This window comes from Macrosteles quadrilineatus, unplaced genomic scaffold (assembly GCF_028750875.1).
Source record: "Macrosteles quadrilineatus isolate MER2022 unplaced genomic scaffold, UCM_ALF_1.0 Scaffold_5__1_contigs__length_97177068, whole genome shotgun sequence".
Lineage (NCBI taxonomy): Eukaryota > Metazoa > Arthropoda > Insecta > Hemiptera > Cicadellidae > Macrosteles > Macrosteles quadrilineatus.
In genome coordinates, this window is record NW_026542598.1 from 20,741,654 (window position 1) to 20,768,014 (window position 26,361).

Here is a 26,361-nt window from a genome sequence, read left to right on the forward strand (position 1 = left end):
TTATAAGTAACATTTTTAATCAAGAAAATTACTGTTGTTTAAACAGAAACAACCAAAATTAAATAAAAATATAGAAACATTTGATTTAACATAACATACTAAATAAACCAAGAATAAAAAAAAATCAGAAACAACAAATATGTATGTTCCTAACACATTTATACATAAATCACAGGGATAGTTTTAGATTAACTTAAGAATTTCAAGTTATCAATTATAACAGTCTCAGGAGCATAATTATTTCAGGCCTGTTAAAAGAATAAGTGGACATTATTATATAAAAAAACATTCACACACTATTAACCTCACATTTTTTACAAACAAATATACACATATAAACATTATTACAAAACAATATGGGAATGCAGAAATATGTAGATTTCTAAATACAAATACTAATTTCAATATTACGTTACAAAGTTGTCAATCTCTGAGTCAGTCAAGTTTTGAGTGATGTACCTACTTGAATCATTGATGTAAGGGTGCTGAAGGCTGTTTTCTTCAATCGACATACTCTGTCTTGAACACTGACTCAATCCTGCAACTTTCTGAAATGTCTTTGAAATTACGTTGTCCTCTAACTGATAACTTTTTGTGTCCAAAGTCTGTGAAGAGTTCTTTGTTTCATCTTCTTCGATTTCTGCTATACTGTCATCACGGGTTTCATCTTCCACTTCGGCTGAACTGTCATCCTTGGTTTCATCTTCATCAACCTCAGCAGAACTGTCTTCCTTACTGTCTTCAGAGTTAACACTTTCATTGTCATCGTCATCATCATCATCACTTGAGCTTGAACTGGAGCTGCTGGAACTTGAAGAACTTGAACTAGAACTTTCATCATTGTCATCTTGTTTTGAACTTTCATCGTTGTTGTCTTCATTTACAGCCCCTTCAAAACTGCCTCTGCCATCTGACATTTGACTAGAAACAGTTGACAAAGCCAACTCATTGGGATTAGTAACATTAGCTGATTCAGTTTTGGCATCCACTGCATCACAACTACTGTCCAAGACTTCTGCTTCTGTTGAGTTAGCGACTAAACTCATGGATATTTTAGACATAGACTTGTTGATGAATACACTGCTTCGTTTTAAAGTTGACGAATCGTCATCTTCATCAGGAAACCCTTCGAAATGTGAGTCATCGTCGTCAGAGGTAATGGTGTTTACAAGCTCTTCATCATTTGTATTTTCTGTGCTGTTTAATTGGTTACTAGAAATTATATTATGTCTTTCTCTTTCATGTTTCCTAAGAAATCCCCTCGAGCTGAACGTTACATCGCAAGTTGAACAATCGTACTGAAGTTGAGCGGCTCGATCCTCTTCTCCTGGATGTATTGCAGCATGAAGGTGCAGTTTGGCCTTGGCATTGTGATATCGACCACAAACTCTACATGTGGCGTTGCTATCTTCTTCCTCAAAGTTGCGAGGATGAACTTCGACCAAGTGCGTATCAAGATCCAAGTACGATTTGCAATACTTTAAACACACTCCACAGGTAGTAGCGGCTTCTTTTTTGTGTGATCTAATTAAATGTTGCCATAAAACTCGTTTGGCAGGCCAAGTTTTCTCACAATGTTCACATGGTGAATACACATTGTCATTCTCATACACCTTGCGACTTAATGATGACTTACTATATGACGATACCCAGTCTTTAGAGCTGCTAGAATTATCATCAACACTGTTTAAAGAGGACATGCTGACAACGCCCATTTGATAATCTTCGTCTTCAGAATCAAACCTTATGGTTTTTTGAAGGAAAGAATTTGAAAGAGAAGCTGCTTTTCGTTTTGATCTTACTTCCTTTGGTTTACAGTTCGTTTTATGGGCAGCAAGAGATTCTAATGAATCAAAGTAAGAGCTACATGTTCCGCACCTAAGGTCTGAATGATCTTCTAGTTGGTGTTTGGAAAGCTCTGCTCGAGTGGTGAAAGATGATCTACAACAGACGCAACCATGAGTTAATCTACTCATTTTGGTACACGTGAGGAGACTTATAGGTTTACTATCTTCGTCTTGCTTTCGTTTTCCAGTCTCCTCTTCATCATCACTCTCGGCATCAGAATCTTTAATAACTTCTTTAGCTTTTACAGATGACGGTTGTTTTTTGGGTGGATGGATTTCACAATGTTTCTTAAACTCTTCTTCTACCCTAAAGACTTTATAGCAAGTTAAGCAGTTGAAGAACTCACTTCCATGTGTTTTTAAGTGAGTGTCGAGTTTATATTTGGTGGGACACTTTCTAGCACATATTGGACACGTATTGGGTTTGCCGATGGATGAAGGGTGGTTTTCTTTGATATGGTCCTGCAGTTCCTCAAATGTTACATGACAAACAGTACAGATACAACACATAAACTTGGTTCTTGCTGGGTGATTTGCTTTTAGATGTTTTCGAAGTTTTATTCTATTTTGGAGAATTTCTCCACAAACCTCACAGCTAGGTGGAGGGTATCCTTGACGATGTTCACGTTTATGTTTGAGCGCATCTTTCTTCAAACGCAACATTCTATTGCAGCCTTCAACATCACAAGTCAACTCGGGATCGTCTTTATGTTCCTCTTTGATGTGATCAAACAGCTCGGTTCTGGAATCTTTGCGAATATTACAAATTTCACACTTGTACGTTACATGAGAAGACCTAATGTGCTTGTTTAAAACACGAAGTGTATCAAAAACTCTAGAGCATTTCGTACACGGGAATGAACCATTAACAAGTTCAGTGGTAGTTACTGGTTTGGTTGCCTCTTTTGGACCTGTACAGTGCTTTAGATGCTGCTTCATCAAATGGTCTTTTCGGAAAACTTTTTCACATTTTATGCATTTACTACTGTCACCATCGTTAACAACGTCTTTCAATGTCACATAATTATTATCTTCAGATGGTGCGTGATCACGGTGATGTTTAGCATAATGTTTTGCCAAATGCGACTTAGATGCTGATGTTTTTAAACAAATGTTACAAGTGATATCCGGATGAGTCTTGTGAATTTTATAAACATGTTTCCATAGATGAGATGTTCTTCCATAAAACTTTGGACATAAATCACAGGGGACTTGGTTGTGGGCGGATCTTCTATGTTCAGATAACTCGTCTAAATCTAAAAACTGTTCTGTTGGGCACGCGTTGCATTTCAAGACACCAGGATCATTAGAATGATCAACAGTTTCTGGCTGCAAATCAAACAGTCCCTCGTCCAAGCCTCCTAAAGAAGTCGGCAGGTTATGAATCTTTCTATGTCTAGACATTTTTGATTTCTTGGAATATGGCCTACCACAAATATCACAGCAGTATTCTGTTGAGTTATCCAACGGATAGTGTTTTTCTTTTACATGGGCAGCTAGGTCTGTTACATTGCAGAAGATCTTTAGACAGACTCCACATATAAAAGGTAAGCAATCACTGTGAACTCCCATCATGTGTTTCCAGTAGTTCATCCTTGTTGCCCATAATTTACCACAAATTTCACAACTGTTGGGAGATTCACCCTGAAGGTCATGGTGACTAGTTTCATGTTCTTGTTTTAACGCTTTTGTCGGAAACACTTTGCCACATCTTTCTTTTCCACACACTAATGAAGGTTCATCAGCGTGATAGGTGAAGACATGACGCCAACGCTCTGTTCTTGTGGAATGGGACAGCCCACACATCTCGCAAGGGAAGTACAACTTGTATGTAGCAGAACTGTTTAGACTGTGCATTGCTTCTGAATCTTTGTGCGCATTTCTTTTGTGCTTGATCAGTTTTAATTCGTTGGGAAACGTCTTAAAACATATTTCACAAGTCATGCTGAATTCGTCATCTATTACATTGTCATGGGGTCCTGAAGTTTCTGGGTGTAATTCACTATTGAGCACAACCATAGATTCTGGGTCTAAAGCACGGCCATCAGCATCTCTTAAATTATGTATTTTTACATGAGCCAAAAGTTTTTTCCTAGAGTCGTGTTGTCTGGCACATATTTGACAACTGTACCTGCGTTTATCGGATGCCATTGTATCTCTTGGGTGACAAGAGTCCACATGTTCCAACAGACTAACGTTATCTGAGCAAACTCTCAAACAAATTCCACAGGCAGTGGCAGCCTCTTCTCTATGGGAGTACAGCATGTGCAGCCATAGACTTGCCCTATCATTGAACTCGCGTATGCAAACCTCACAACAGAATACAGTTTCTGCTTCTAACATACTTTCTGCCATCATTTCACTCTCATCAATTAGTTCTCTCTGAATTGATAACTCATCAGCAACTATGTCGGGATAGCCAATTTCAGCAGGGTCAATACCATGGTTGATCAAAATGTGTTTACGCAAATTATTTCGATTTTCAAACATTCTTCCACACAACAAACAAGAAAAGCATGAGACAATATTATCTTCTGGGGATTCACCTTCTTCATTGACGGAATGGTTAGATTGTTCAGTGTCGACACTCTGTTCTCTCTGGATCTTCCTTGGATGGTTGTTTTTTCTACGACTGTTGGATTCCTCCAACACAGGAGACTTGTTTACCTCACTAGCCTGCTGTTCTGATTCGGCTCCATCTTCGTTTTTCTCATCAACAGAGTTCACCTTAAAAAAGTAATAATCTTAATAGTTTAAAACAATTGTTTTCTTGAAGTAAAATATTCAATACATTTAATCATTCAATCATTTCAACAAGTTTGATTGAAGTTTATTTTTTAAAATAGGATTGTGAAGGGACCAAGTACAATGTGTTTGCCAAACCAGTTTTTTAAAGAAATGTGTCTGAAAGACATTCATTTCTAAAACTTCCAATTTCAAGAAATTCAAAAGATTCTGTTTCTTCTAGAGAAATTCAATTCACAAAGTTTATTAATTAAATAATAATAAAAGTTAAACTTTTATTGTTACTAAGATTGTTACAAATAGAGGATCAAGCAAAAAGTCACTCCCATGTGTACATGATTTTGTGTTCTGATTATAGAGATCTGTCCTGAAGCAAACTAATGGTCCTGGCCATAGAAACAGGTTATTGTAGATAGTAAAAAAATTACACAAAACATCCCACACTCATCTTGGGAGTTCGAGCTCAACCTCCCATTTTCATCCCCACCCCCTCAATCCCCACTCTACAGACAATTGTGTTTATATTAGAGGTTTTCGGTTCACCGAAAAAGTCTGGGCGGTACGGTTTAGGCCTAATTACCAACTGTCATCGGTTTGGTACGTAATTTTTATGGGTACGAATTTGGTTTGATACAGCCTTGATTGATTTTTATTAGGGATGGACGGGTCTCAAAATTTTCGGAACATGGCGAATGCGTCGTGCCCGCGAGTCATTTAAACAAAAATGCCATGACCGCGAGTCATTTAGACAATAATGCCGTGACCGCGAGTCATTTTGACGATCACGCCGTGACCGGGAGTCATTTAGACAAAAATGCCATGACCGCGAGTCATTTAGACAATAATGCCGTGACCGCGAGTCATTTTGACGATTGCGCACTGACCTCGAGTCATTTCGACGATCACACCGTGACCTCGAGTCATTTCGACCATCGCGCCGTGACCACAAGGTCACAATATTGTATATTGTGTTAGGTAGCAATATTGCTCTACACATGTCAATGTTTAGGATTTATTAAGCTAAACTGCTTTTCTACTCATAACCTTAAAACTCTTAACAGTTTTTTAAATGCAGTGAGTGATAGTCTCAGGGTAGCCTATCTAGTTTATTTCCATTTCAAAATTCAAGACTAATTCCAGGTTTTTAAAGACTACTTTTTTTTAGTGATGTGTTGATATCAAAATGAATTGTTTCTCAATTCTTGATGCCGATAGCAATTGTTATAATTTAACCAAATTTTCAAATCCCACACCAACCCCTGTCTTTATGTCATAAAGTATTTAACTTATTAAGATAATGGGGGGGTTTTTCAAGTAAAGAGAAAATTGCAGCAATAAAAAAATTCTAACTAGCCAATTCTAACTAGCCATCTAGGCCTACTTCTGAAGAAGCCTCTGAAAGAGGCGAAATATCAAGTATTATTATGTGTGTGTTTTATGTGTTCTTTGACTCGTCTGCAACCATTCATCAGGTGAGTTAGCTGTGTCCTCTCCATCCTATATTTTATTTAGGCTAATCCAAGCTAAATGCTTTTTCCTAAAAACATAACTAGCCAATTCATCATTTTTTGGATAATAAAAATCTTCCACGACCAAGTAGACGTCATTATTGACTCCCGCGGTAACAAAAACGTCATCGTCGTCTACAATCATGACAAAATCATGAACATTTCCCGCAGCCATGTAGACATCATCGTCACTTGGTCACAGAAACGTCTTCGTCGTCTCCCACGGTCTCGGCAACATCATCGTAGTCTCCCTCTGTCACAGAAACGTCATCGTTGTCTCCGGCGTTCACAGAAACATCATCATCGTCTCGGATATGTCATCGTCGTTGTCCGCGATCGCGGCAAAATTATGAACATTTACCGCGCTGTATAGACATCATCATTGACTCCCGCGGTAACGGAAACTTCATCATCGCCATCCGCAATAGCTACAAAATCGTTAACATCTTCCGAGGCCATGTAGACATCATCGTTGTCTCCCTCGGTCACGGTCTCGGAAAAGTCGTTGTTGTCGTCCGCAATCACGGCAAAACTATGAACATTTACCGCGGCCGTGTAGACATTATCGTCGTCTCCCCCAGTCACAGAAATATCATCGTCGTCTCCCGTGGTCACAGAAACGTCATCGTCGTCTCCCGTGGTCACAAAAACGTCATCGTCGTTTCCGACAAACAAACTATAAAAATAGATTTTTTTGGTAACTGCAATACTCAAGACTTTTAAAACAAACCCTTTTTTCCACAGGATAACAATGTCAAATAACAATAATGTCAATTTATCAAAATTTAAATAGGTTAAATACGGACGCGTTGCAGAAAGTCAACAGTCCCGGAAGGTCAAATAATTTATACCTGTGCCGCTAGGTCAAAAACTACAATGTTTGCAGTGTCTGTAGATCAAAAATCCCAGTAAGTCAAATAGTACAGTCCGAGCTAAAAACATGGTCTATGTTAAAGCAATTGACTTATTGAGAATTTGACCTAATGCAACAGCAGTTTTAATATAACGAAATAAGATAAAATATAAGTTCAGTTTCGCTGAGTCAACAGTGCCGGAAGGTCAAAAGTATAATCTGTTAAAAACAACGATAGTCCTCTCGACGCATGACTTCAATAACTTCGTGTTTTGGTGTACTTAAAGTTGTGCTAAAATTTTGAAAATTGGCACAGAGCTTCTTGGTTAGTCCTACTCGATGACTATTTTGTTGGAACTTTAAACTATTTACCGATATAATTAATAAAAATTGATATATATGGTGAAATAGTTTTAAATCGTGATTTCTAACATGAAAAAGTTAGCATGCGAGATTTTTGTTTGTTTTTGGGTTAGAGAGGTTTTGTCTGTGGCAAAGTTGTAGCCAAAAGTGTGATGCGTAAAATATATTTTTTTGAATTTCTTACAATCAGTGGTTCAATAGATAACTTGGGTTGAAGAGGACGGCAAATTTAGCATTTCGCAACGCATGGAAAGAACTACATCGTACGATGCGACTGCTGAGTGGACTTTTAATTTAAAGTTCTAAGGACATGAAAAAGATGAAATACAGATCACCAGTACATTCATATTATTTATAAAACATCTTTCTGTATTACCAGCTTACATTTTTCACTTATATTAATAAGAATACATCATAAACAGGGTGTTAAAAATAAGCGGGGAGATACTTTACCTAGTAATTCCTTGGGTTAAAATAAACAGAAAATGAAGGATAACATTTTTTCCAAAATCGTTTCGTTAAATTAGATATCCGCCAATTTGTATTTTTTACATACAAATATTAATCTTTACACTTTTTCAACCGATGTTTATGAAACTTGGTATGTATGTTAAGGTAGGGACCCATGTTATAAAAAAAGATTCATCTCGATTCACCCTAAAACTTAACACTTAACTACAATATAATATACTTTACTACACCACAATATTTACGTATCACCATAAATCTTTAATAAAATAAAACTTTCACATTTTTAAAATCCAAAATAAATCAATATAATCTTTCTTTTTTGAAAAATATAGTAAAAAAAAGGCGATGTTAAAATAACGACAGGCGAGTTTCGATCTGGGTGTTTCAGGTTTGAACACAGGCTGTTGGGTGTTTCAGGTTGTTTTGGATTTAACATTAATTAACATTAATGTTTAATCCTCCTAGGTTTGAACTGATTGAGAGGAATACATGAAACCGAAGGGGGGAGGTAGCAGCAAGTGCACTAGTACTTACTAGTGTCCAATAACAATTTAAATGGATTTAACCAAAACCTTTTCTATTTCACTTATTTTTAGCTGTATGGTATTTGTATGGTTGGCATTTCAAAAACAGGTAAAATAGTATTAAAATTATATAAGAATGTTGTCTTAGTATTTGTGGTCCATCCCCCTTAAGGGATAAAAAAGTGATAATAGCTTAAGACAGTAGATATTTATGGCTATTATTGATATACCAAGTCTCACTACTTTATCTATATTGTTTAAAAAATATAGCCAATACAGGACTTTTCAACCATACTGTATAACGCCAACACGAAATTTTTCCGTTGAACTCCTCCGAATTTCTTAGGCGATTTTGACCATTCATGTCTCATTAGAAAGAGCGTGTCAAATACATTTGCAAACCAACCTTACATTTTTTAAATCCCTTGGGCTCAGCCCCAGTGGCTCTTAAAGAACCCATGTTATGCCTATGAAGAACATATTGATTTATTTATATTAGGATCAGCTCAATTAGTTGCTGTTATGCAATTCAAGGATATAATGTAGGCTACATTATTAACATGTTACTGATTTGTTTGAAATACTATATTTACTATTTCAATTTGGGTTTGCTGGATAATTTAATCCATTTTACCAAACAATAAAAATTAAGGGACAAAGTACTATATTTCATGAGCAATCATTGAAAGGACCGATTGAAGTCCTCATCAACCAAAAGAATGCCTACTAAAGCAAATCAAATTGAGACGAACATGTAATGCACGAAATCAGGTGGTTCTTAAGTATGTGAAAAAATGTATTGTTATTCAAAAACAGACGGAAAACTTGTAAACATATTCGTGATAATGGGTGTAACATGGCTACATTATCAATGACAAACGTGGACAACCTTATACGAGTGTGAGTAAGTCCGGAAAACAACTCTAAAAAAACAATAAGCAATAAATTGCAAGAACCGTTGCTTATATCATTGGGGGTCATTGGGTATACACGTATCTACTGACGTGTACACTCAATGCTTATATCGAACTGTTATATGTACATCGTGAGTATTTCCATTAGTTGTTCCATTTAGTTGTGTGTCCATTAGTATAATATTTTAGTTGACTCTTTTAAAGTCAGCGGAAATTGTAACTGTTATTACCCTTGAAATAATGTTTGTGTAGTACTTTGCAATCCTACCAATGCTTATAGAATCATACGATTACAATTTTCTGGTTAGAATATGTCGCATAGGGTGGTGACTACTGTATCTAGTTTTTTGAAATTCATCCGCCATTTGGCCAAATATGAAATTTCTTATGGAAAACCCTATATTTTATCATGTTTTCGGATAGAATAGGTAATTTAAAAACTTTTTTACCTCTGACATTTTTTCGATAACCCCACTCGTTTAGGAGTTACAGCCCATGGAAAAATGACTTCCGGTGTAATACTTTTAATACTTCTAATACTTTTTAGTACATTTTACATCATGTAGCTCATAAACAAGTAAGTTTATAGCAAAAATGCGAAGAGTAAAAAAGTCTAACAATTGCATCCACATTCCAAAAAGACCATAAAAAAATGGCCATTTAAAAAATGGCGGCAAACTTGAAAAGTGGAAAACTTTTTATGTTATAGTCTTTAAGGAATGTAGATGCAATTCTAAGACTAATTTACAGTTTGCAATTTTGCTCTAAACTTACTTGTTTAGGAGCTACATGATGTAAAATGTACACCGGAAGTCATTTTTCCATATGCTGTACTCCTAAACGAGTGGGTTTATCGAAAAAATGTCAAGGCTAAAAACGTTTTTAAACTGCATATTCTATCCGAAAACATGATAAAAAAAACTAAAATCATATTTTTAACTGCCACAAAAAATAAAGGAATGTCCCCCATTTAAAGTTTTCTCTAATTCTTACCGTTTCCGATTTCCCGATGGTGGCCTCCTTGAGTTGATCACCCTGTATATGAATTTGAACGGATGGTGTTTTTGGCCTCTAGGGGCCTCAAAACGAAAAATTAAATCGGTCCCGGGTCCAGGTGTTTCTATAAGTACTACGGTAATAGTTTATTCCCTATATGGGAAATTCGCCAAAAACCTAATAGTTATATAGAACAATATTACATTCAACCAGCTGTTAGTTAAAACAAATTATATGGGACTAAAACAAATCGATGATTACAAAGATCCCTTTAAAAAATAATTTGAACATCCTACTATTTTACTATGCATATTTAATTAATCTGCCACTAGTGGAACCCCGTCGAAATCGACGGTTAATCTTGAGGTTTTATGTAAATTCAGCTAACTGCGATAGATAGAGTGAAGTCATTAAAATCTTAGTTAAATGAAGGGGGGATAAGCATAATAATAAGTATGACGATTGTGTTCCCTAAAAAAGGTGATTGTTGAATTCGTTTAACACAATATTTCCTACCTTTTTATCGGCTTTAGGTTGCCCAAAAGGTTTTTTAGGAGTCTTTATAATTGTTTGTTCATGAGTTTGTTTCATGTCAAAGCCACTTTCACTATATGGGAGAATGAGTTCATATAATTAGTCTATCATGTTACGGAAAGAGTCAATATTTATTGATCATCATTCAGATTGTATCCAGATTTATAAGTAAATCTTCATCTGTGGTCATAAAAATACAGAATTTTATCAGCATTTAAATAAGTTTTTTTTTTTATTTGATAAAAATATCTGATTCTCCAGATAGCAGTAACATTCTTACTTCGATCTAAGCAATTTTAATTCCTTCTCTTGCCACATCGACCCATGTATTTAATCATCCTGTTCTTACTTGATAATTCATTAACTTATGGGGTAATTTTGCCTGGCCATATCGACCACATAAAGCTGTGCATGTTTTTCGTGGATGGAATGAACCATAATTGTAGGAAATTTGATCACAAATCTTGAACATTTGCGGAACCAAATCCATAACCTAGTCCAGCATTGGTAACAATGTTTACAGCTGTTATGTTAAGCAAATTATATTGTACTAAAAGCTAGCTTAGAAGGTTAGCGTCGGCTGCTAGACTTTTTAAAAATTAAAACTTAATTTCTAAAAAACTGGGACCCTTAATTATAATTATGGCTTTGACATTCCCTAGTTCTCAAAATTATCTTTCTTTCATCACAAAAATAATGAAAATCCGTCGACTGGTTGATTCAGAATGTGAAAAACCCCCATTTACGTTTTAATAATATATATGATAGTTGGACAGGTTTCAACCCTTCCGAGGCGTAATACATTTACACATTTTATGTGTAGACTACATTATAACTCATAAAATAGTTCTAAAATTAAATGGATCTCCTTTTACAATCGTATTTAATAACCAGAAATTTTCAGATCGTCCTTGCGTGTTTTTCATGCCACAAATTTTGACGAAAGGCTTTTTATTACATCAACTATACCTATTTACAGTGTTGACCAAACAGTTGGCAAGAAGCATGAATAGATAACCTATGTACCAAATATGATAATTTTAGCTCTATTCTAATTATGACAAAACACGAAGTAACTAAAAGCGAGTTTTGTTGGTGTAGTAAGCGTTGCAGGAGGTCTACTTTACACTGAATCGACGTTCACTTTTATTGCTTTTGATCTTCCGGCACTGTTGACTCAGCGAAACTGAACTTGTATTTTACCGTATTTTGTTATATTAAAACTACTGTTGCATTAGGTCAAATTCCCAATAAGTCAATTGGTTTAACATAGACCACGTTTTTAGCTCGGACTGTACTATTTGACTTACTGGGACTTTTGATCTACAGACACTGCAAACATTGTAGTTTTTGACCTAGCGGCACAGGTATAAATTATTTGATCTTCCGGGACTGTTGACTTCCAGCAACATTCCCTTAAATACAATCCTGAAAAGAAAACAGCAAAAATACTTGTACCCAAACACCGAACCGATTTTTTGCCAAGAACCGAGGTAAGGAGGTACAAAACAATGTACTGTAACGAACCATACCGACCTTAAATTTTCTGTACCGTAAACCCGTAGTTTATACATAACAAAAGAATACTAAAATATTATACAGCGTTTGTATTTGTTTGCAAGAAATTTTTTTAAGGCCTTGATTAAAAGTTTCTTCTAAAGATAGGTGGTCCCACAACAGTAAAATACTGGGTTACCCTTAAATCATTTCCCTGTCCTGTCATAGTAATTTAATTTAGACCAAATCATATTTTACACTTGGAAAATTAAGGAAAATCGTATTAAGAAAAAGATAGATTTACTCTACTCTAAGGGTAAAAACTAAAATGCAAGACCAGATGACTTTAGTAATTATACTCTTTGGTACAGTTCAAAGCAGTCAATTTGTACAAATTTTGTTGTCTAGACATCATCATTAGCATTTCTACTAGTGAAGTTCTTCAGCCAGTGACGCAGTAAGATATATAAACACAAAACATACACATTTTATACATTTATGTTTATATATGTGCATTGGAATATCTCAACATTTATATTTTTGTGTTACTTGTTCAATTAATCATCTGAACATGAATAAGAAAACTGTGTAAATTGTGTTTAACAATCTAACAATCTCATCATCATTGAAGGAATTTCCCAACTGCTAGCAATGTCTTGACACCAAAGCATGTGAAAATTTGCCTGATGAGCTTTACTGATGGGAGAATACATAAGTGATGATGTCAAACTGACCTTTCCTTGATACTGGTCAGGATGCTTGGTCTTGCAGTGGTCTTCAAGGTTTTGGCTGGTAGAGAATATCCTTAGACAGAATTGACAGGTGACTCTAGAATCGCCTCTGTGTGCAGTGCTGACATGGCCCCACAAGTGCTTAGCTACTGTGTACGACTTGCTGCACAGCTCACAACGGAACGGCCTGTCGACCATACTTACAATTACAACCATTATACAACAATCCTTCAAACCTAAAAACCTTTGTTACATCACTAACCGGAAACATATGGTAAGATTTTTGACTGAATGTTTTGGTTCACTCATGCAAGGCAGTAACCAGTTAATCACTGGTCAAGTAAAACAAGTAAAAAAATCAAGCACCTCAAAAGTTTAAATTATGGTGCTGCTTGATGTTGAACTTGACAACATCTAACAAAAGGTAGACTTTAAATAATAAATTTGCACCGGACAAGCCCATGAGGCGTAGCCCAAGGGAAATATGAAAATTAAATTATTGAATATTGCATTGTCCTCAATTTGTAAGCTTTGTTTCAAGTTTCAAGTCTCTAGCTCATCGGGAAGTTAGTATAAAATTGATTGCAAAATTTGTACCAGACAAGAAAGCGAGCAAATAAAAACGTTTTAAAAAGACCAAAATTAAAAAAAAAATGTCAATCACATGAATAAACACAAATGACAATAAAAAAACTCCCAAATTAGATAGAGTCTACTGTAATGATACAAGCCAAACTGTACAACAGTTGTAATGCACCCACCTGTCCTGGACCTGCGGGTAGCCGTCACTGTTGTGGACTTTGATGTGGTTGGACAAGTTGCCCTTGGACATGAATGTCTTGTCACACACAGGACAACTGAACAGCCTCACAGCTTCCTTCTTGCCTGTCATAGTCACAGTACCTCCTGCCATGTGACACCTGCACAGATAATCATTGAACATTGAGTGTATCTAATTAAAGCAAGTTATGAAAATTGAGCAGAAAGTTGTTCAGCAGCAAGGATCTTTGAAAGATCTTGTTTTTGTGTCTATAAATTTGTCAAAGGCTAGGACATAAGCCATAAAGGAAACTACTTTATTACCACTCGTATCTGCAGTGGATCATAGCTTAAAATTACACCTCAACGTTAAAGATCTATTAAGTAGGACAGTTAAAAAAAAGGGTAAAGAGAAACTAGGGATGACAAGATTGGATTTATAGTTTGAGACGAGACGAGACAGGATTTTTTTTCTTATAAAATGTTGAGACAAGATCGAGACAGCATTTCCCTTCTCATACATAATGGGAAATGCAAGTTCAACATTTTAACCTGATTTTAAAACAATTTTTTTTTATATTTACTGATTTATGACAGTGACAGATGGCTGGTTAAATACAAAAATAATAATAATAGAACAGAATATTTAAAATCTTTTACTATAAAACATTAATAAACACATCAGTATGAAAAAACAAATATTAATTATGCCTACCTTATTAAAAATAACTCTTCCACATGGGAAACATGGTGATATCAGTTAGGATATAGATCAACTTTAAAAATACAAAATTTATCAGTCTAAAACATCAGACTTAGCCTACTAGTCAAGTATCAAGTAACAATTTTTCAGTCTTGTGTTATTTTTAGAATGAATTTGGAGTGAGTGGTTTTGGCTATGTTTACAGTAGTAAAACATGTCTCACACTGCTTACACTTTACAAAACTCATCGTTTGTGAAATCAAAACCAAAAATTATAAAACAATTAAAGCAATATCTTTATGTAAAGAATTAACTTAATAAGAACGCCTTTGCAAAGGAAATGCAACAGCAATGCACTCCTGTATTGCGGGTATTGCATTGACTTTCTGCAGGCATTTTCAATTTTTTTTTATCTTGTCTAAAAAAAATCTTTATAAAAATAAAATCTCGTCTTGTAGAACAAGATGTAAAAATTCCCGAAAATTTATAAAAATATCAAAACCCGTCATTACCTAAGAGAAACCCCTTTTTAAATTGATTACCTAAATAGATGGTTTAATTTACTTTTAAAAGAAGATAGGCTAGTTTCATTTCTTGTTGTGGTGTTTCCAGACCAAATACTGGCAATTAAAAAAAAGGTTTAAACACCTTGTGGTCTAAGTTGTCCTACTGTATTATGCGCATTTCGACGCCAACGCCATCGTCAGATCCATAGTATAAGAACACTAATCTTGCCTTAAGAGGTGTATTGAAAGTTCACAATCAAGACACAAAACATAAAAACGATAGTTGACTATTTACAGTTAACATGGTTTGTCTTTAGCGATGCGTTCACGTGCAAGGCAGTATGGAGACTCGACTGAAGACGGGAGTTGGTTGTGATCTGACCTTTAGGTGATGACGTGGCGAGTACAGGATTGTTTGGACTATTGTAGATATACTAGTCTTAGAATAGGGTGATGGTCTATTGAATAAAGGTATTTTAAACCTCATTCATATTCAAGTAAAAGAATTTTACTTACTTGGAATGAATGATGAGCGCTGACATGTTGCTGAAGCTTTCAGGACATGAAGGACAGACGAAGGAGCCAGAGTTGACTTCTATCACTTGCTCCGGATGTTCGAACTTTGGAGACTGACCATGGTTGTATTGGACCATCGAAGACTGGATTGGTTCATTGTCCTGTAAGAAAAGGCAGCGATTATATTTTAGTTGGATTCCCAAATCATAGTTATTGTGCAAGCCACATACAAAGGAGTCTCGATAGGACCGAATAGGCTGATTCTGACAGGAGCCATTTTGGATTAACTATTTTGGGTAATCAATACAAAATTATTACTAACATAAAAACTATAATGAAATACATCACATTAACTGATGTGGATGAGTGATAACAAGATGAAGTTGTTATGATCAGAAGATCTTTGAAATTGTTTTCAAGGAACTGGACATCTCTGATATGAGTATCCCATTCAGACATGGCAACTACCCTATGTGTAGCGCTACACTGTATAGAATAGTAGGGATGGACGAGTCCCGAAATTTCAGGACATTTTCGGGGAAAAAATATTCCAGATTTTCGGGATGGGATTACATTTGATTCAGGAATTTTCCGCGTCGGCGAATTAGCCGCTTCGCGAGTGACGATGATGCCGCTATCGCGAGAGATGTTCACGATAGTTCCGCGAACGCAGGAGGCGAAGTCATTTCGACGATTGCACCAAGACCGCAAGTCATAACGATGATCATGCCGTGACCGTGAGTCATATCACCGATCGCATTGTGGCCGGGAAGTAATACCGACGATCATGCCGAGATGATCATTTTTTTGTTATTGTAGATCAGTGCCAAAAATTGACTTTGTTTTTCTTGTTTGGTAACTGCAAAACTCAAGACTTTCTTTTTATGTACAGGAAAAAATCCCGTCCTGAAAATTGGGAAGGAAATAACTGAGGATAAATCCCGTCCCGTCCCATCCCGAACCAAAAATTCAATGCCGTCCATCGCTTTAGAATAAGCACCTTGATCTAAACCGAAAAAAATATTTCTAAAGCCTTGGCGTACTTTTACTTCAAACGAGGAGTTTTCTTCACTTAGAAAACAAAATTAGCAGACTTAAATATCCTAATTTTGGTTTCCCTATTACAGTTTTGGATGAAGCAAATTTTCAGATTAGGCCTAGTAAAGTTTAAATTATCCGGACTTTGCAAATTTCATATCATAGTAATAAAATTTATTCCAAAATTGAATGTAGTAAATCTTCAAAAGTGCCTTCCTTGCACTGATTATATCAAAGAAAGTTCTATGTTCATATGTATGTTGTGGTATTGTATATGAAACTCGTCTACAGATAAGTTAGGATCAGTATGTTTTTGTTTTTTATCACTTATGTAATAATATTTCGTTCTCTCTTATATCTTTTCTCTTATGTCTTTATTTCAGAAATATTAATAAATCTTTTTAGTGCTCAATAGGCCTACTATTCTAATCTAAGTAATGGAACAACTCTAGTGCCAACAAAACAGACGGTTATTCATTAACCATTGTTTTTATGTGTCTGTGTAAAAATGTATTTATGTTCTAAATTGTACAATAAAGCACATTTTCATTTCATTTCATGTATGTTGTGGTGATAAATGAGCTGAAAATGTAATATAATGGCTACATTCCACAAACAAAAAAAAATCAAAATCTGAGGAATAATTATGGAGTTTTGTCAGTAGTCTATCAATGTGACAATTAATTATATATAAAATAATTTTGAGCAAATTGAATCCACTTTTCAATTGAAACAAAATAACTGCTTTTTACTGCTCCTATGATAAGTTATGTGTAATTCAAGTGCAAAATAAAAATCAAAGTAAAAGTTTAAATTTAAATGGTTCTCATTTTAAAATGTAGGCTTTTATGCATCCCCCTTTACATGCATCCCATTCCACAAGTGAACAATAATTTTTTCCTACAGTCACCTGAAAAGTGGCCTTCCTCGCACTGATTATATCACTGAAGGTTGCTAATTGTTGCATCTACTTACTTTAGCCACACACTTTTTACTTTTGCTGCACACCAGTAGGCCTATTCCAACCAAACAACACAAAACAGAGTGTTTTTTTATTAGGCATGTAGTACGTGTACACTTGAAAATAAGTTGGCAACACTAAAGATATCACGACTACAATCAGCTGGTGTAGCGTTTTCCATTTCGTTCAATGTTTGGATTAAACCTAACCTAAAAATGTGATGTGCAGTGTTTGAAAGACTAATTATTTATATGCTTTATAGTAACTGTAGGAAAATATAATGTGTAACGCAAGTGCAAACTGCCTCTGCTACACTCGAGAAACTTTCCAAAATCATCGATGGTTGTGCGTAAACATTTCTCTCGTGTGCAAAGTGCCACTTCGTCCACTAGTGAAGTATTATAGTTACACAAATAACTATAATATAACTCAGAAAAAAACATACTGTACTTCCAGAAAAAACTGTGTTAGGCTTATTATTTCAGATAACCAGCTTTTCATTAGTTACTTTAAGACAATGAATCCTACCAGGCATGCTTCTAAGAAATCCGCAGGATTCGGAGCTTCTTGGCTGTCGGAGTATTCAGATCGAGCACTATTCATCGAGATACTTTCAGCATCAGGATTCTGAAAATTTAAATGGTAAAAATCTGGATAAATGGAAATATTGCTCAATTTTTTGAGGGAAAATATAACTTTTACACTGATAAGTCATTTACTATTTTTATTTTAGAAGTGGAAATATTTTTGAAAGTGACAGATATTGAATTTCTTTTTCAATTTTAAAATCAAAGAGAAAGTAAGTCACAATATAAAAGATGATGATATTAGCTTAGTAAGTATCCTACATAAACTGGCCGCTGCAAGGTTGAAACAGCGGAAAGGTTGGGTAACATGTAAAAAGTAAACGTTAATTAGCTATACAAATTTTCAAAAAAAAAAATTATTTAAAGTTTCTCTTTTGTCAAAGTTATTTAAGACTGTTTTTTTTTCTCTTGAGCCACAAACTGTTTTTAAAAGTAGGTTTAACTGACAAAGTATTGAGTTCTACTACCTGTAACTAAGAATTACTCACTCTCTTCTGAGGTTTGTACTGTAGCTCGAGAGCATTGCCCCACTTTTCATTGACATAACTCTCCAGTTTGTGGACTGTGTCCACACAACTCTTGCGAAAATCGTAGAAATTTTCCAAGTTGTAAATACAACGGTAACACAGTGATTTTGGCAACATGTCATCATCTGACACCTGTAAAAGTGCATTATAGTTAACAAAATCAAATCAAAATACAAAATAAATATGATAATCTTAACAGAATATAGGCTACTCCACATGTACTGTGCAGTACAGGTAGGTATTGTGGGAGAGAGTCGGGACGCCATTAACACTACTAAAGAAAATATGTTTATTGTCATATGAGTTGTGTCAGCTGTCCACTTCTTTTTCACTGTCGCTAGCAGCCAATTTCTTTACTCCATTCAGTAGTTCATATCCATCTATCTATATACAGGGTTGGGCAAAAGTATGGAACGCCCTATCAACTTCTTAATGGGTTGTATCAGGAAAACCAAACTCTGCACATGTCTATATGACACAATACCCCCACTGCAGCAAACCTGCCGACTAAGCGAATTATTGACTTTCAATTAATCTATCAAATTGACAGTTATGTTTAACGAGTACCTTAGGTTAGCTGCTACAGGGAAACTAATAAAGTGTGTTTGTTATTAAAATATCAATAGCTTAGTGTGAAATAAATAAATCCGCCAAGTTTTATCAAAATATATCCATAAACAAAACACCTACAACATTTTATAATATTCACCATAAGAATAACAAGGGAATTTTAAATTTAAGATTTTTTGAATTTTCTATGTAACCAATCACCGTACAAAAACAAACACTTTGATACCGTTTATTAAATTAACTAGGTCAAACCCGTCGAAATCGACGGTTACTCTCAAGGCTTACGCTAATTCATCTACGGAAAGTTAGGTTAAGTGGAATATACTTTAAGTAGCTGCTTAAATAGTATTTACTCTTTATGCCTTTTTTATAGCCGAAATGTCGTGTTATTTTCAATCATGTTAACAACCCAGTGGGCCGCGGTCCGTAATATAGGATACTGCAAATAATTTTGCAAGATAGGTACCATTTTAGTCAAGGGTTCTGTCTTTGGATGTTATTAGACACGATAAAGCTGGGTTTTCCTAGACGCGGAGTCGGCCAGCGGAGAGCGGACAACGGAGAGCGGAATTGAAATTAACATGGCATTCCGCTCCGCTGCTAGGAAAACAGTAACATTAAATTACCTAAGACCAGCTGAGTCCGCTCTCCGCGTTCCTCTCTCCGCTGGCCGACTACGCGCCTAGGAAAACCCGGCTTAAGAGCACAATAAACTTCTTCTGCAGATAAATAATCTGCTGGAGAAATATAAGCCAAATTATAAATGTTACAATGCGAGTTCAAGCATTTTGTAACTATATGGGTAAGTTACATAGTATTTTTTAGGCTGCTGCTCAGTGCACTTTAAGAATATATATTTTAGAGATAAACTAAATGGTTTTTGTTGCTGAGTAGCGCTAATAAACATGTACAACCCATTTCATTATTCTAATAACATTAAAAGGCTCTTTAGGAGTTCAAATTCTTATTTGTATACATATCTATATTATGTGTTCACTATGATGAATGAATACTTTATAGCAACCTCTCTGAAAAGTCTGTAGTAAATTGCAGATTTAAAGCTTAATGACTTTCTAAATCATGCACATATTTCTACATAAATATTGTAAAATGTTTTATCCAGTTGCTGTAAACTAACTATTAATTTAACAAAATATGGACACGGCTCAAATGGACAACGTGCCCTTCTGCACTTGTATTATTTTGTATTGTATTACACATTCGACTATTTTTCCAATGATTGAAAACATGTATGACAATTATCTCATGAACCTATGATGATCTGTAGAATAATATTATAAAATATCTAGGCAAAAGTCGTGAAAAAGGCAGACAACAACCTGTACTCCAGATATTAGATAGTTCAATAAGAAATTATTGTAAGAGTTCTGCGATAAAAGGAATTTCCACAGATTTTGTAATGAAACGTTATATTGCAAAATATGACATGATACAGAAGAAAATCAATTTTAAAATCAGAAAATAACATTGCAAATACTTCTTCTGGACAACTCAGTAACTCCCAATAAATGTGTGTTGTTTAAAACACAATATAAAAATTAACAGCTGTTTCATTAAAAAGTATTATATGGCCAAAATGTAAACAAAGCTGTCGAGGGATCTTTAAAGGCTTCTGGGGCAGAGCCCTAAGCGAATTTACTTCGTTTATATTTTGATAACTCATCTACAGACCAAGACCTTTCTTTGGCCACCTCTATCAAGTTTCTACGCCCAGCCATTCTCTCAAATTAGTGGAGACAAAGTTTCCAATTAAATATTTAGATTCCCCCATGTTAATCTTATGGGAGAAAACCCAACTTTGATGGAAGATCCTGCCCAAACTAATAAAGATATCAAAAAACGAAAAACACTTTGCAAAACTACAGATCAGGGCCATTGTTTTGACATTTTAATCATCAAAATCGGTCCAAAAATCTGGGAGGAGTTCTGTTTACAAAAATCGGCTTAGCGTATTATATATATAGATTTTGTTTTCAAGCTCTTTAAAAAGAGGTCTGGAGAAAAATTGATAAATTTTGTGTTTTAAGGGTAAAAGATGAGAAAACCCCATTTTTACCCCATAAACTCCCCCCCCCCCCACATTAAACCCGTTCCCATGATCCGATCATGCTGGTTCGGGAACTCATTCAATTTTATCCCGCCTTACACATTCAAACCAAATTTTATCAAAATCGGACAAAAATTACTCGAGTTATCGTCTGGACGGACACACACACACATATATATAGATCTAGGGCTATATAAAAATTTTAAAGAATGGTGTTTTTGGCCTCAGGGGACATCAAAATGAAAAAGTTAATCGGCCCCGGGCCTAGGTCTTACCATGAGACCTACGGTAATAGCTACTTCCCTATAGGGAAATTCGCTAAAAGTGCACATTTTGGTGGTATCCCTATTTCGTCCGAAAACCCAAAATGGGTTGTTTTAGGGGCCATTCAAAATTTTGGGTGTTTGCCCAAAATGGGTGTTTAGGGGTCATGAGAAAAATTTTCATACCAACCAAAAAAATGTGTTTTTAGTTTCTTGTTAGGGTAAATGCTAAGTTTTGTTTTCCTGGTACCTACCTACAACACATAAAAACGTTAATAGTAGATATTGATGTAATTTTTACCTTGAGTCTCTTAGAAAAATAGAAATTACCACCTTTCTGTAATGGGTTGAAATAGAGAGCTCTAGTTTACACCAATATTTTTTTTAATGTAATGAGGTGACATTTGATGGGGCTTTACATTTAAAATTTGTGAGTTGCCCCCAAAATAACCCATTTTGAATTTTAGGACAAAATTGGGATGCCAACAAAAAAGTGTCACTTTTAGGCCTATGGTTTGTCACAAAACTTAGAGGAGTGCAGAGTTTGTCTTTCCTGATACAACCCATTAAGAGGTTAAAATGGAGTTTCCATACTTTTGCCCGACCCTGTGCTAGAGTAAGGGTTTTCTCTGTTAGGCTACATCCTTTTTTTCAGCCATTAGGCCTATACTCAATTTTTTTTGTGATTGAGGTGCCATTTTAAAGCTTATGACCTAGCTTATTTCCTTTACGGCTTATCTTATTTTACCTAACAAGGGCAAGCCATAAAGCACTACGAAAAGTCAAATTATTGCGCACACCAGACAGTTGTTTTGTTGATAGACACTACAAATTCAGGCATCCGATAAGTCTGTAGACTTCCAATTAATTCCTCCTCGGGAATCTCTGATACCCAAACAAACTGGGGTACTCTGATTTGGTTTTTCTCTTACCAAATTGCCAAGAGTTATCCTTCTAGCATCAGAGAGCTTTTCTCATTCAAAAAGTTTGTAATCGGCTGTCTCCTCTGACCTACATCTTACTGTAGGGCCTATCTATTCATGTAAAAAAATATTTTTTAATATCTCAAGGGGCCTCCTTTAGAGTTTGCGTATTGTTACACAGAGTGCCACAAGGATCGGTCCTTGGCCTGTTACTTTTCACAGTGAAGATCAATGACTTAAGTATCATTCAACAGTCACACACTGTTTGCAGATAATACCACATACTCTCTTGAGGGTGAGACCTATCACATCAGAGCTGAAAACAGAAGCCCATCAACTGATGTAGCCTATAGGCTTATCTCAAATAAGCTGAAGATAAATGAAGACTCAGTTTTGGTATTCCCCCTCAAAACTGGAGGAGGTAGATTTTAAACCTGTAAGTTAAAGCTGCTTGGCTTTGACACTAAGTGCAGCTGGAACCACCACATCAAAAAAGTCTGTGTTAAACAATCAAGTGTTTTGTACCTGTTACCATTCTTCAAGGAACTAGGGGTGCTCACAGTATATAGTCAGTATGTTATGGATATTCTGATCCTACTGAAGAACAACTTGAGGGATTACAGTAAGAGAGAGGAGGTGCATGATTACCATCATAGGTACTAGGAAGGCCCAAAACATCGACGTTCCCCGCTGCCGTCTCAGTCGTACCTTGAGTTGCTATCCCCGTTCAGCAATTAGAATATACAATACTCTGCCTACCCAGATGCGGGAGATGGATGTGCCCTCCTTCAAGAGGGAACTAAAAGGGATACTTGTTAATAGACCGCTCTACTCCCTTAAAGGACTTGAGGATGAGCTCCTTGCAAAATAGTGTACGGTACCTATATGTCCGCCTTACCATTCAATAGACGGCCAAGTTTTTTTATAGTAGCCTATTTTTATGGTTTTGAAAATATTGTATATAGTTTTATTTTATTATATTATAAATTATGATGCAATCTATCAGACTAGATCTGTCAAAGATGCAGGATTCAAGTATCAAGTAGGCCCTAAGTATTAGGAAAACTTAGGTCAATCACAGCCTAAGTAGCCCTACCTAAAGACCTGTGTACCATGCCCTCTTTGACAGCCACATAACGTAAGTTATGAACTGGTATTGTGGGGACATGCTCCTTCAGCCCATTATGAAAGCTAATATTAAAAAAGGCTTACTGCTCCAAGTGACTGCTCCAAAAAAGGCACTCAGATTTATAACACCTTATAACACCTTCTGAATAAGTACACTGAGCACTGCCGGCCTAAACTTAATTTTCAGGGATCAGCAGATAGGCCCACAAGTAGGTAGGCCTACTTAAAACCGTGATCTTCAGTCAATATGTCTTTGACATAAGGTAGGTCTAAACTTTCTCATCCTCCTTATGGAACATGAAGGTGTATAGGTATTTGAAAAGGGAAGACCAGCAAAGCTTCAAAGAGCACAAAAACCATACCATTCTGTCGCTTAAGTCGTACCCTCAAATTTTATAGTCGCTCTGCAATAAGTAAAGGTATTTAATATCCTGCCAGTGTGAGATGGAACTATAGGTCCAACTTACCTATAAATAAAAAAATGTACCGGTAGTAAGTTTTACATCCGGATCACTTGGATAACTTAACACACCAGCTAAGTTACTTGACTTATATTCATTCTAGGAACAGATTTTCCAATCTTAGACCAAATTACTGTAGGCCTAACTTACATCTGCCATGCCACATTAAAATATGGTAGCCTATTCCAAATATGCTATATAGCCTAGCCTAACTTAGTGTAGCCTTATGTTTTATTGACAATTTGTTAACTTAAAGTAAAGTTAGGCCTACCTATTGACATAAATATAGGCTAATGTTTCATTGACATCTTGTAAGAGTACCTGACACAACCTAACCGACAGTGTCGATAAGGATAAAGACTTCAAGAAGGCCCAATCTTAGGCCTAGGCCAAAGAATCAAAATGCTGAGTGAGAAGGCCTAATTGATCAGTCTTTTCAAGCTTATGGTCTCTTGTACCTAGTCTGAATAATTACTAGGCCTAGAGGCCTATTAAAATTATTTAGTTCCTTCTAATTCAAGATTAGGCTTATTTCTAGAAGAATTCGAATAAAATACTAAGCATATGCCTAGACCTACTTACCTTTACAGGTAAACAAGTGTGAATTTTGTCAAGGAGTTTCCTCTCTTTTCCTTTATCACCAAAAATGTCCATTTTGATATTGTCCAAGGAAGCACAGAGGCGGCAGAGCTCCTTAAAGTTATCTCCGAAATCAGTCATTTTTATGTTTGCTAATCGTAAAGAATATCAATTACTTTATTTTATAAAATTACACTCCGGATGAATATTTCTTAGGAGAAGCTACACCGACTGGTAACATGGACAACTTTTACCTCCCGTTCCATGAACGTGGGTAAACGCAAAAAGTGTCACGAGCATTGTTACTTAACTGTTGATACTAACGCTTGAAACATCATGACATATAAAACACAAACAGCTTTCTTGAGATACACAAATTGAGGATGAGGATAGGCACTCCTCGCTTCGCCTACAACTCGAACCTGCCATTTTGGATTAAGTTTTTCATTGGTTCACTTCACTTCTTTCCTTTCGTCCTTTTCTTTCTTTGCTTTACTCTACTGTATTCCAATTCTTTCATCCTACTCCATTCCACAGAGAGAGACGGAGCATTGGTCAAGGGGAATCCAAAAACCAGGCCACTGTAAAATTCAAAGAACAAGAGAATGAGAACGAACGAAGAGATATAGAATGTGAAAGTAAGTAATCAAAGAGGAGCAGGGAGCAGACGAATAATAATTCAATACATTCTCTGACTATCAAGGACTAACAAGTAAAAGTGGTTAGAATTTAGCACTGAGTTAGAATTATAGCTCAGTGGAATTTAGAGGTTTTTAATATTATATCATAGATAAAACATTCTCCCTTGATTAAATCATCTATTTTTTTGTCCTGAGACGTTAGACGTTGGACACGAGCCCGGGAATGTTTTGCACATTACTTCAGGCTTAGGCTAGACCTAGGGGTTGCGGCACTATCACTTAGATAAAATCACGGATAAAAAATCCGTTGGTTATTTAACGGGATTTGAACCAGGGACCTCAGGGTCTCCGAAGTCCCACGCTCTATAACCACTTAAGACCAGCTCGCTAGGCTATACATTAGTCATAAGTCATTTATTTAGCCAAATTAACCAAATACAATCAGCATTAGCCATGTCAAAATAAACTAAAATACAAAACTTCTTATGTAGTACATTTGTAAAACTATTTACAAACAGTTATGACTACTGGACGCTATAGTAAACCACATTCAAGAGCAGTCTTTTCTCTTCACTGCTCTTTTGAAAGTCTTGTGATCCTGCTCGGTCTTCAACCCCAGAGGAGAGGAAGGCTATTGTACAGCTTTGTAGCGTTGTACTGAAAATGACGTTGGAAGAATGAAGTGGAGTGTTTGGGGATGGGAATGTTGTTAGTGTTTCGAAGAGAATACTTGTGACTTAAACTGCCTGAAGATTTCCCTATTGTTTTTTTTTTTTTTTTTTTAGATGGAGAAGATAACTCGAGTGCTGTTATAAACATTTAAACGAGAAAACGCTATCCATTCAAAGAATCGAAACTAAATGGATTTTCTGTAATTTATAATTGTCTATAACTGCAAAAGCGAACAGGAATTTGGTCTGATAACAACCTAACAACCCGATATTCACGACACTTTTCGTATTTGTTTCCTTTGGCATTGAAATGAAAACCCTCTATTTGCCCACCTCATCCGATCCCATTTAGAATACTGTCATAGACCATGGTGGAAGGAAAAAACATAGGTATGCTATTCCCACATATTCTGACGTCACTCGGATTGCAAACAAAAGATCACCTGATTGTAACTGTCAAATTAGTACCTATATGTA

General features: G+C 35.8%; 1 protein-coding gene across 1 annotated transcript; it reads right to left on the reverse strand.

Annotated features, from left to right (window-relative positions):
- LOC128993834 (zinc finger protein 91-like) lies at positions 1-25,000 on the reverse strand. Its single transcript, XM_054417882.1, has 7 exons — positions 24,576-25,000; positions 18,542-18,712; positions 17,995-18,093; positions 15,468-15,628; positions 13,745-13,903; positions 12,987-13,170; positions 1-4,574 (listed from the first exon to the last, which is right to left on the reverse strand). The coding sequence occupies exons 1-7, from the start codon at positions 24,711-24,713 to the stop codon at positions 408-410; spliced, it is 5,079 nt and encodes a 1,692-aa protein (XP_054273857.1). The 5' UTR covers positions 24,714-25,000; the 3' UTR covers positions 1-407.
- Between the last annotated feature and the right edge of the window lie 1,361 nt (positions 25,001-26,361).